The sequence below is a fragment of the Mobula birostris genome, chromosome 3 (assembly GCF_030028105.1).
Source record: "Mobula birostris isolate sMobBir1 chromosome 3, sMobBir1.hap1, whole genome shotgun sequence".
In the NCBI taxonomy this organism is placed as follows: Eukaryota; Metazoa; Chordata; class Chondrichthyes; order Myliobatiformes; family Myliobatidae; genus Mobula; species Mobula birostris.
The window spans coordinates 172923123-172935453 of NC_092372.1; the positions used below are offsets into that span (position 1 = coordinate 172923123).

Below are 12331 nucleotides of genomic sequence, written 5' to 3' on the forward strand. Positions count from 1 at the left end.
AACATACACAATTATGAAAGGGATAAATAAGGTAGAGGCAGGAAAGATGTTTCCACTGGTCGGTGAGACTAGAACTCGGGGACAAAGCCTCAAGATTCAGGGGAGTAGATTTAGGATGGAGATGAGGAGGAACTGCTTTTCCCAGAGAGTGTTCAATCTGTGGAATTCTCTGCCCAATGAAACAGTGGAGGCTACCTCAGTAAATATATTTAAGACAAGGTTGGATAGATTTTTGCATAGTAGGAGAATTACTGGTTTTATGGGGAAAAGGCAGGTAGGTGGAGATGAGTCCATGGCCAGATCAGCCATGATCTTATTGAATAGTGGAGCAGATTCGCCGGGCCAGGTGGCCTACTGCTGCTCCTATTTCTTATTTTGTTATGTACATTAATCCCATTTGCCTGCATTTGGACAAGTATACTCAGAGACCATAACTCTTTGCAATATATATTACTGATCTGACAAAAGAAACAAAGGTACTGTGGTCAGATTTGCAGACGATGCAAGTTGTGCAGAACATGCATGTAGTTCAGAGAGATAATGACAGGGTAGGCCAGTTGATAAATGAGGTAAAATGTGAAATTGCTCATTTTGGAAGGAAGAACAAAACGGCAGTGTTATTTAGATGGAGAAATGTCGCACCCTTTACAATGAAACATTTTAGCGCTTCAACGTATTTACATTGTCAGTGTTTCAAGTTGCAACACAGTTGCAAATTGTAACAATCATCACAGAATGGAAGTCAGTAGCTCATCCTTAATAAACCGGCGACCCGCTGAATGCCAATGCTGCCTAGTTGAAACATTGTTTTGCTGTTGTGCATGTCAGTTGCTTTGACTGCCTGACTTTGTTTACTTGTGTTGTGAGTTGTCACTTGTGTTTGCTTGATGTACATATTACCAAAAAAATGCCATGCAGTTTTCAGGCCATGTAAAAAAAGTTCCTGGTCAGAGCAGTGGTTGGTCCGAACAGCTGTAAAAATAAATTATTGGGAATTTTGGCATCTGCTGCACTGAGATTGCAATTAGAAGTAACAAATGTCAAACAGTAGGACAGCATAAGTGGATTGAAGTTTGTTGTCAACATTTGATGTTTGCTGGAAGATTCAGATTTCAGCACTTCTTGCCAAGTTCACCACATGATTTCATAACACAGTTTACCAAGCCAAAGAGCTTGGTGTTTGTATGTGTTGCTTAGAGTTATAAAGATCAGGCCAGCAACTGAAATATAAGAAATTTCCCCTCCAGTATTTTTCCAACCATTGCCCTGAAATCCCTCCCAACCCCTGGAGATGATAATGAAGTTAATAACTGCATTAGCCCCATATCCCATGATATTTTTGATATTTAAAAACTTCTCAACAAATGTCCTGAATGACAGAGCTCCTTGTTTAGAGAATTCCAAAGACCCATTATTGTCTCTGTAAAGAAACTTGTTCTCAAATGTCAACTGAGTAGCCAAGCCTTATTTTGAGACCTTGACCCCTGATTCCAGACAATCTAGTCAAGGAAAACATTGACACTATCGAGCTCATAAGAACTTTGAATGCATCAATAAGATCACCTTTGACACAAATTCAAAAAAAATTTAGATCCAATCTGCTTTATCTCTCCTCGCATAAGAAACCCACAATTGCAATCAGCCTGGTCAATCTTTGCTGCATTCACTCTGTTGCAAGTAGATCGTTCCTTGGTTAGGGAAATTAATCCACTGTTTTTCATATGTGATCATGACATTAAAGGTTGATGTGCTGTTTGCCTTCCTAATTTATTGCTTGTACTTTCACTTGAACTTTTAGTGATTCATATACAAGATACCAAGATCCCTCTGAAAACACCTTAAAATGTTTTCCCAACATTTATTTTAAAGAAGCGCTCTACCTGTTTATATTGCTACTACGCCTGTCTTTGCTGTGTTAGATTCATCAGTCATCTCCTTGTCTATTGACTTAACCTCTCAGTAATTCCCTGGAGCATCACTTTGCTCTCCAATTGTGAAAGTTGCCATAAGAAAAGGATTAAAATGGTGTGCTAACAGAACAGAGTACAGACACTTTACACAACCCTTTATTGCTGCAACTTCCACACTGCCGCCCTGTTTTGCCACCTCATAAATAAAGCATGGATATATTACATAATCCTTTCCTTGGATCACTGATGTACTCCATGAAAAGCTGGACTCTATCACTAAGCCCTCTGAACCCCTGATATTCACAGGCTCACAACTCAAACTGAACCTTTTATTAGTATTGTTTTCCGTACTTAAAGTGGCCACTGAGTGTATGTTCGTTGGTTTTTGCTGCTGTAGCCCATCCATTTCAATCTTCATGTTGTGCGTTCAGCGACACCTTTCTGCACACCACTGTTGTAACGTATGGTTATTTGAATTACTGTCAGCTTGAACCAGTCTGACCATTCTCCTCTGACCTCTCTCATTAATAAGGTGCTTTCACCAACAGAACTGCAGCTCACTGAATGTTGATTGTTTTTTGCACCGCTGACAGTTGTGCATGAAAATTTCAGGGAATCAGCAACTTCTGAGATACTTAAACCTCTCCATCTGGCACCAACAATCGTTCTACACCATTAATGAGCAGGTGTTCAGTTTTACCTAATAAAGTGGTAGCTGTGTGTATAGTGCTTAGCGCTGTAAATAAATCTCATGCATATCACTTTATTGAAGGCTCATTGAAAAAAAATCCAAATACACCCCAGGTTTGTTCTTAACCTCTTCTGCATGTTACAGGCTGTTTTTTTTTAAAAATTGAAACTGATCTCCCCATGTTCAGAACTGAATTTACTTTCTAAACACCCTGATGTGACATTATTCACTCGTTTTCCCTACAGCTTGTGTCAAACTAACTGGACTATAATTCCCTGTTTCTCTCTCTCCGCCCCCCCCCCCCATCCCCCCCATTTTTTAAGTAATGGTTACATCTTTGGAACTGGTATTTTGTTAAATCTTGCAAGATGACAAACAATGCACCTATTTTCTTCATAGGCACCTTTTTCAATTTCCTGCGTGCAGGTCATTGAGTTCTTAAGATTTATTGCTTCATATTCTCTGATATATAGAAAGCTATGGACATTATGTTATGAAGTATGGTGAAATGTATAGGATAGCCCTGATATATTTTGAGAACATTTGGAAGAAAATGCAAAATATTTACAATTTGGGAAATGATATTTTTAATTGGAGGAACTTTTTTTAAAACAGCGACTCATTTTTGGTTTTATTAATGTATTTACACTATTTGTTGCCAATAATTTTAACTAGATACATGTGCATCAACAACACAGAGTTAAGTTGCAATCGGAAAATCTTTCACAAAGAACAATATCGGGTTTTATTGATGGGCATGTAGGGGAGGATGGATTACATGGAACCAAGTAGGGGAAATAAGATTGATGGCAATATTGTATGAGTGGGCATAGACTTGTTGGGCTAAGTAGCCTTCGCTATTGAGTACGTATGAAGGAAAAATTATGCTAATTTGATGCTTTATTATTTAAGTCTCTCTTTTTTGTTTCCTATCTACAGTAGTGAGACAGTTTCAAGAATATGAAGAACCAGATAAAGAAATACCAGTATCTCCACAACGAAGGAGTACAGTGTCACAAGAAACGAGTGAAGAGAGTGTGGTCTTGCCTTTAGGCAGTAATACACTTACACATAATCTTGGCATTCCAGTCCTAGTAGTTTGCACTAAGGTATGTTATGAAAACATTAACTTGATGCACAATAGCTGGAGTAACTTACAGAGCCTGTCCTCCTTCCTGCTGTAACCCGTGTCTCTGGAGAAAGTACTTGCATTTAAAGAGTGGGTTAGATTGTTTATCTGGATTGAGCTGCAAATTGTTGATAATCCAAGCTTTTTCAGTTTTTACAGATACTTATAATTTACATTTGTTAGTTTGTGATCTCACTCTTCTAGTTTTTTTTTAAAGCCATACCATATAACTGGCAAATCTTTAATACCACCATGTTAAATTAACCAAGATAAATTTTGACTTAACTGTTTAGTTTTATGGAAGCCGATGATAATATCATTCAGATATGTAAAATAGGTGGATTTGAACCTTTCAGTCCAATAAATGTTTTCAAGCAAATGAGGACCTCAGTAGTTAAAACTGGGTATCTAAAATACTAAATTTTGATGAACAGATTTTTCTGGAAGACAAAAAAGAAACAGGAGTAGGCCACTTAGCTTATCATTCAATATTGTGGTGAGCATTTGGTCCACAATAACAGACAAGGAAGCTCTTTAACTCAACAACAGTTTTATTGTGATAGACACAAACAGATCAGGTACCATGGCCCGGAGAGTGAATCCAACCAGTCTCACACAGACTGGGGAGGTGACCATCACACACCCCAGTTACAGTTCGGGTGACCCACAAATACACGAGCAAATAACTATATAACCCAAGCTAAAATGTAGCAGTAAATGAACTGGAACTTCCCACCATAATCCCACAAAAGCATTTTAACATAGGAACAGTAAACGGTACTGGTCATTAGAAATGCAGGGGCAGGATGTCGACCACACCCCCACCCAGAACGTCACAATATATTCATGGTTGTTCATCCACATCAGTACAATGTTGCTGCCTTCTCTTCATATCCCTTGTTCCCTCTAGCATTAAGAAATATTCTTAGTTCCTCCTTGAACATACTTAATGACTTGGCATCTGTGATAGTCATAGTCATACTTTATTGATCCCGGGGGAAATTGGTTTTCGTTACAGTTGCATCGTAAATAATAAATAGTAATAGAACCATAAATAGTTAAATAGTAATATGTAAATTATGCCAGTAAATTATGAAATAAGTCCAGGACCAGCCTATCGGCTCAGGGTATCTGACCCTCCAAGGGAGGAGTTGTAAGGTTTGATGGCCACAGGCAGAAATGACTTCCTGTGATGCTCTGTGTTGCATCTTGGTGGAATGAGTCTCTGGCTGAATGCACTCCTGTGCCCACCCAGTACATTATGTAGTGGATGGGAGACATTGACCAAGATGGCATGCAACTTAGACAGCATCCTCTTTTCAGATACCACCGTGAGAGAGTCCAGTTCCATCCCCACAACATCACTGGCCTTACGGATGAGCTTGTTGATTCTGTTGGTGTCTGCTACCCTCAGCCTGCTGCCCCAGCACACAACAGCAAACATGATAGCACTGGCCACCACAGACTCGTAGAACATCCTCAGCATCGTCTGGCAGATGTTAAAGGACCTCAGTCTCCTCAGGAAATAGAGATGGCTCTGTCCCTTCTTGTAGACAGCCTCAGTGTTCTTTGACCAGTCCAGTTTATTGTCAATTCGTATCCCCAGGTACTTGTAATCATCCACCATGTCCACACTCACCCGCTGGATGGAAACAGGGGTCACTGGTACCTTAGCTCTCCTCAGGTCTACCACCAGCTCCTTAGTCTTTTTCACATTAAGCTGCAGATAATTCTGTTCACACCCTGTGACAAAGTTTCCTACCGTAGCCCTGTACTCAGCCTCATCTCCTTTGCTGATGCATCCAACTATGGCAGAGTCATCCGAAAACTTCTGAAGATGACAAGATTCTGTGCAGTGGTTGAAGTCCGATGTGTAAATGGTGAAGAGAAAGGGAGACAAGACAGTCCCCTGTGGAGCCCCAGTGCTGCTGATCACTCTGTCGGACACACAGTGTTGCAAGCACATGTACTGTGGTCTGCCAGTCAGGTAATCAAGAATCCATGATACCAGGGAAGCATCCACCTGCATCGCTGTCAGCTTCTCCCCCAGCAGAACAGGGCGGATGGTGTTGAACACACTGGAAAAGTCAAAAAATATAACCCTCACAGTGCTCGCTGGCTTGTCCAGGTGGGCATAGACACGGTTCAGCAGGTAGAAGATGGCATCCTCAACTCCTAGTCGGGGTTGGTAGGCGAACTGGAGGGGATCTAAGTGTGGCCTGACCATAGGCCGGAGCAGCTCCAGAGCAAGTCTCTCCAGGGTCTTCATGATGTGGGAGGTCAATGCCACCGGTCTGTAGTCATTGAGGCCACTGGGGCGCGGCGTCTTCAGCACAGGGACGAGGCAGGACGTCTTCCACAGTACAGAAACCCTCCGGAGCCTCAGGCTCAGGTTGAATACATGGCGAAGTCCTCCACATAGCTGAGGGGCACAGGCCTTGAGCACCCTGGTACTGACACCATCCGGTCCTGCAGCCTTGCTTGGGTTGAGACGTTTCCGCTGTCTTCTCACCTGTTCAGCTGTGAAGCCCACCGTGGTGGTTTCGTGTGGGGAGGGGGTATAGTCATGAGAGCAGGGTGGGGGACTGTGAGGAGGGGTAGGAGGGGTGAGTGAAATATGTGTTGGTTGAGGGCCGACAACAGATGGCTCATGTGGGGGATGGGCAGGGCCAGAATGTCAAATCTGTTAAAGAACAGGTTAAGTTCGTTGGCCCTGTCCACACTGCCTTCAGCTCCTCTGTTGCTAGTTTGCTGGAACCTAGTGATGGTCCTCATCCCCTCCAGACCTCTCTCATAGAGAATATCTTGGGTTCATCATCATCTGGATGAAGAAATTTCTCCTCATTTCAGTTCTAAATGCCATATCCTGCATCCTGAGGCTGTGATCTTTGGTTGTGAACTTTCCAGTTATTGGGGAATACGATATGTAGTCTGTCTAGTTCTGTTAAGAATATTGTGGGTTTTTATATGATTCCCTCTAATTCTAAGCTCTAGAGTTTAAGCCTAAGCCACTTAATTCTTCCTTGTAAATCAGTCCTATTATCCCAGAAAGCAATATAGTAAAACTTTGTTGCATTCCTTCTATAGCAAGTACATCCTCTGGGAGACCAAAACTGCACACACAACTCCAATAGGGGTCTTATCAAGTCCTTGTACCGATGCAGCAAGATATTCTGCCTCGTACTCATGTCCTCTTGCAGTGATGTCCACCATACCATTTGCTACATGTGACTGCATGTTTTCTGCTAATTGTGTGGAAGGACACCCAGATCTAGTTCACCTCTCCTACTCCCAATTTATCACCATTCAAATAATCTGTTTTGTTTGGGGAAAAAAGAACTTGTTTATTTTACATTTTTTAATTGTTTCCTAATTTGTCAAACAATTCCCCAGTTTTCAATTCAAAGTTCAAAGTATATTATTATCGAAGTAGATTTCTGTCACCATATACAATACTGAGATTCATTTTCTTGCGGGCATTCACAGTAATATAAGAAATACAATAGAATCAAAAAAAGAACACACCCAAAAGTTTGGACATACAATGTGCAAAAGACAACAAACTGTGCAAATACAAAAATAAGTTACAATAAATAAATATTGAGAAAATGAGGCCTTGAAAACGAGTCTATAGGTTGTGGGAACAATTTACTGATGGGGTGAGTGAAGTTATCCCCTCTGGTTCAAGAGTCTGATGGTTATGGGGTAATAACTGTTCCTGAACCTGTTGGTGTGGGTCCTGAGGCTCCTGTACCACCTTCCTGATGGCAATTGTGAGCAGAGAGCATGGTGTGGATGGTGGGCATTCTTGATAATCAGTGTTGTTTTCCTACGACAGCACTCCATATGGAGGTGCTCAATGGTGGGCAGGGCTTTACCTGTGATGAACTAGGCTGTATCCACTACTTTTTATAGGCATTTCCATTGAAGGGCATTGGTGTTTCCATACCAGACTATGATGTAACCAGTCAATATACTCTCCACTGCACATCTATAGTAGTTTATCAAAGTTTTAGATGACATGCTAAATCTTTGCAGACTTCTGAGAAAGTAGAGGCACTGCCGTGCTTTCTTCAAAATGGCACTTGTGTGCTGGACCCAGGACAGATCCTCTGAATGATAACACCGAGGAGTTTAAAGTTGCTGATGCTCTGCACCTCTGATCCTCTGATGAGGACTGGCTCGTGGAGCTCCAGTTTCCTCCTCCTGAAGTCATAATAAGCTCCTTGGACTTGCTGACATTGAGTGAGAGGTTATTGTTGTGGCACCACTCAGCCAGATTTTCAATCTCGCTCTATGCTGATTCGACCAACGACAGTGGTGACGTCAGCAAACTTAAGGATGGTATTGCAGTTGTGCTTAGGCTCACAGTCATAAGTATAAAGTGAGTAGAGCATGGGGCTAAGCACACAGCCTCGTGTACCTGTGCTGATTGTGGAGATGCGGTTGTCAATCCAAACTCACTGGGGTCTGCAAGTGAGGAAATCGAGGATCTAGTTGCACAAGGAGGTATTGAAGCCAAGGTCTTGAAGCTTACTGATTAGTTTTGACGGGATGATAGTATTGAATGCTGAACTGTAGTCAATAAAGAGCATCCTGATGTATGCATTTTCACTATCCAAGTGTTCCAGGGTTGCATGAAGAGCCAATGAAATGGCATTTGTTGTGATGGTAGGCAAACTGAAGCAGACACTTCTCAGACACAAGTTGATGTGTTACATAACCAGCCTCTCAAAACACTTCTTCAATGTGGATCCATATGCTACTGAATGATAGTCATTGAGACAGGTCCCCGGCATTCTTTTTAGGCACCAGTATAATTGAAGCCTGCTTGAAGCATTTGGATACCTCAGATTGTTGAAACAAGAGGTTAAAGATATTGGTGAATGCTCCAGCCAGTTGTTTAGCACAGGATTAGTCAACCAGGTACCCCACCTGTATCATATCAGTATATTGTCCCAAATTCTATATGATCATAAGACATGGGGACAGAATTAGGCCATTCGGCTCATCAAGTGAGCTTTGCCATTCAGTCAGGGCTGATTTATTTGCCATCTTATTAATCAAGAACCTATCAACATTTGCTTAAATATACCCAATGACTTTTCCTCCACAGCTGTCAGTGGTAACGAATTCCACAAATTCACCACTTTTTGGCTAAAGGAATTCCTTCTAGTATGGGTCCTAGACTTTCTCACTATTGGAAACATCCTCTCCACATCCCTGATATCTAGGCCTTTCAATATTCAACAGACCTCAGTGACAGCCCCCCTCATTTTTCTAATCATCAGCAAGTACAGGTCCGGGGCCATCAAACACATTAAATGTTGTGCTATTTCTTTGCTTCCAATTTAGGATATTCTCCAATTCTGACTGAGAAACCAACATTTGTTTTTACTTTTTCTCCTCTTCATATTTCATAAAAGTGTTTAGAGATAATTTTTATATTTCCTACAAACATGCTGTCATATTTCATCTTTTCCCTCTTATGATTAAGAAACTTGATTTTTTTGGGGGGTTGGGGAATGCACTTGTGAAATTAAGATTAGAACATAGAACAGTACAGCATAGGAACAGGCCCTTTGGCCAAACATGATGCCAAATTAAACTAAATCTCTTCTGTCTGTAGATGATGCATGTCCTCCACCCATGTATATTCATGTGTCTTATCTAAAGGCCTCTGAAACACCTCTCAGATGGCTGCTTTCACCATCAGCCCTGACAGCCCATCCTAGCACCTACCACTTTATATATAAATAAAATTTGCTCCAAGCATCAGTTTCAGACGACTTTTGCCAATTAAACCAAATTAAATGCAACACACGACAATCTGCACCAGACAATGACTTTGCCTACTAATGGCAGTTAATAATTGTGATTAAAACAAATAACTCAGATTCACTAAATTATAAAAAAATCTTCATTAACACTTTTTAGTTAAAGAAATCTGTTTTAGCAATTTCGTAACTTTCTAAAACTCGTTAACTGTTCTCAGATATTACTTGCTCTAAATTAGTGATTCCCAGACCTTTTTGGGTTGCTGCACCCTTGGCTCCCAGACCACATCCCCAGCGCCACCCCTCTCCCTTTCCAGTCATTACGTAAAATTTATAAAGAATCTTGATTTACAATGCACAGTGAAAGAAAATAGGAACTGCTAATTCCAAGCACTGACAAATAATGGCAAAAATTATTCAAATATATTTACAGTTGCAAATAAAATTATTTGTTTAATTATAGTAAAAACAATTTTCAACAATTTTGGAGCATACATCAGTAGTACAACTATTCAGTATTTTATTACTTTTCAACCTTTCAATGAGATGGATGAGTTTGGTGCAGTGATAACAGCTTTTCAACATCAGGCTGAATGTCACTCAGGAGTCATCTCAGATACCCTCATTCAGTAATTTGCATTCTGAAAAAAGTTAGGCAACTGTACTAAGCCCTGCTCCACTAAATATGAGATGGAAAGGCAATAAAGAACATCTTGGCTGTTCTTCCACAGTGAAGGATAGCATTCGGAGATATCCTTCTGCAAACGAAATGATTTTTTGAATCTCAGCTTCAGCGCAGTCATTTGGTAGCGAGATCAGATTTTCTCCATCCTTCCTATTAATTCCTCATTACAAGTGTTGTGGGTGGATTTATTACCCAATCTGAAATTTGGATCAAGAGAAGATCCTAAAATCTCTCTGACATATCTTTATGCAGCTCACCCAGATAGGAATAGTATACTTGAAGATCATCATCTGGAATTCTTCCTTTCTCTCCCAGTTCAGTGAGGCTCAGTAATTGGAAAAGGTCACAATGGCCAATGTTCCACTTAAATAAGGTTAACTATGTGATGACTGATTTGACTTTAATAAGATTCACATCATTTCCTTGCAGTTGAAGATTGATTTCATTAAACTGTATGAATAATTCTGACAAATAAGCAATATAATATTCTTGAGTTGATTACTGATCAAAGCATTCGAGACTTCAAAGTATTTTTCAGTTTCCAAAAGTGCGTAAAAACGTCTCAGACAGTTTCCTTTTTGGAGCCATCTGACTTCTGTGGGTAACTGCAAGCTTTCAAACTGTTCATCTTTCTCAATGCAAAGCCTTCAAAATAGTTGAGAATTGAGAGCATGTGACTTGAGTTTATTTACAGTTTTGGGATAGTGAGGTCAGCTGAGAAGATCATCGGGGTCTCTCTTCCCTCCATTACAGACACTGCACCCGTAAAACCAACAGCATTGTGAAGGATCCCACGCACCCCTCATACAAACTCTTCTCCCTCCTGCCATCTGGCAAAAGGTACCGAACCATTCGGGCTCTCACAACCAGACTGGGCAACAATTTCTTCCCCCAAGCCATCAGACTCCTTCATACCCAGAGTCTAGACTGACATCTACATCACTTATTATTATATTGTAATTTGTCCTCTACTGTGCCTGTTGTCTTGTTTATTATTTATTGTACTGCCCTGCACTGTGTTGTGCACTTTATGTAGTCCTGTGTAGGTCTGTAGTCTAGTGTAGTTTTGTGTTGATCCATGTAGCACCATGGTCCTGGAGGAACGTTGTTTCGTTTTTACTGTGTACTGTACCAGCAGTTTATGTTCGAAATGACAATAAAAGCAACTTGACTTGATAACAGTATTTAATGATTTGTGCAGCTGATCAGTTCGGTTTCTTTGTGACAAGATGTCTGTGAATTACAGTGAATGGTAAATATATTAAGTACAGCTTTTTTCAAGAAAGAAATCATGCCACGGTGGCGTCCTGCATTAATGGCACATCTGTTGCACAGGCAAGAATGCTGGTGTGTGGAATGTCCTTCTCTTTGAAAAACTGCTCAACAACTCAATATATTGACTCCCCCCCCCCCTTCATATCTGTTTCCAGGCCCCTTGCAAATAATATCTCATGAACTATGTTTTCAACTTTAGTAGAGCGAACATAACCAAGAATTAGATATGTTACCTGGCAAAGTTGACTCATCCAACTACAAAGCAAATTGTTATCCCAAGTACATTACAATGCATCTTCCACATACAGACATTTCATCTTTGAACAGATTTGTTGCTGACCAGAATCACTTTATTTGGTCTGATGACTTATACAAAGCTGTACTCAGAACCTCCCTTAGGGCTGACAGAATTAGTTCTTTTCCAATTGTATGGGGCTTTCCAGATTTAGCAATGAGCAATGAAATGTTGTTCTTTGAAGTATTTTTCGTTTCTGAAAGTTTTCACGAAGTGACTGAAAATAAGCCAAATTCCTGTTTGTTTTATCAGCGTATTCTCTTCAAATGTTCAAGGAGCCTGAACAGTTTCATTCCCTCATTTGAAAATAACTTATTCACACAACAGACACATTGGCTAATGTTGGTTACTTGGTGCTAGTATAAATCAATATTCAGATATTCCATACTATACAGATTACTTTTCTCTTTTGTTCAGTCTGCTTCTGCCATTTTCATTACAGATAACAACCACAGTCAGTCATCTATTGTTTAAGTCTAGCTTCAAGTGCTACAATCAATAAAGGCGAAAATGTTGATGTCATCATAGCTCAGATAAAACCTGGCTCTCTGCCAGAAGGTACATAAAGT

General features: G+C 40.5%; 1 protein-coding gene across 3 annotated transcripts in view; it reads left to right on the plus strand.

Annotated features, from left to right (window-relative positions):
• LOC140195421 (cytoplasmic dynein 1 light intermediate chain 1-like) overlaps positions 1 to 12331 on the plus strand; it is a 105430-nt gene that overhangs the window by 22343 nt on the left and 70756 nt on the right. For all 3 annotated transcript variants that reach the window (XR_011885467.1, XM_072253692.1, XM_072253691.1), the window contains one exon: positions 3541 to 3710. Coding sequence is in view for 2 of the 3 variants with exons in the window: in XM_072253692.1 (XP_072109793.1) it covers positions 3541 to 3710 (170 nt within the window). In the remaining variant the exon portion in view is untranslated. The remainder of the gene's footprint in view (positions 1 to 3540; positions 3711 to 12331) is intronic.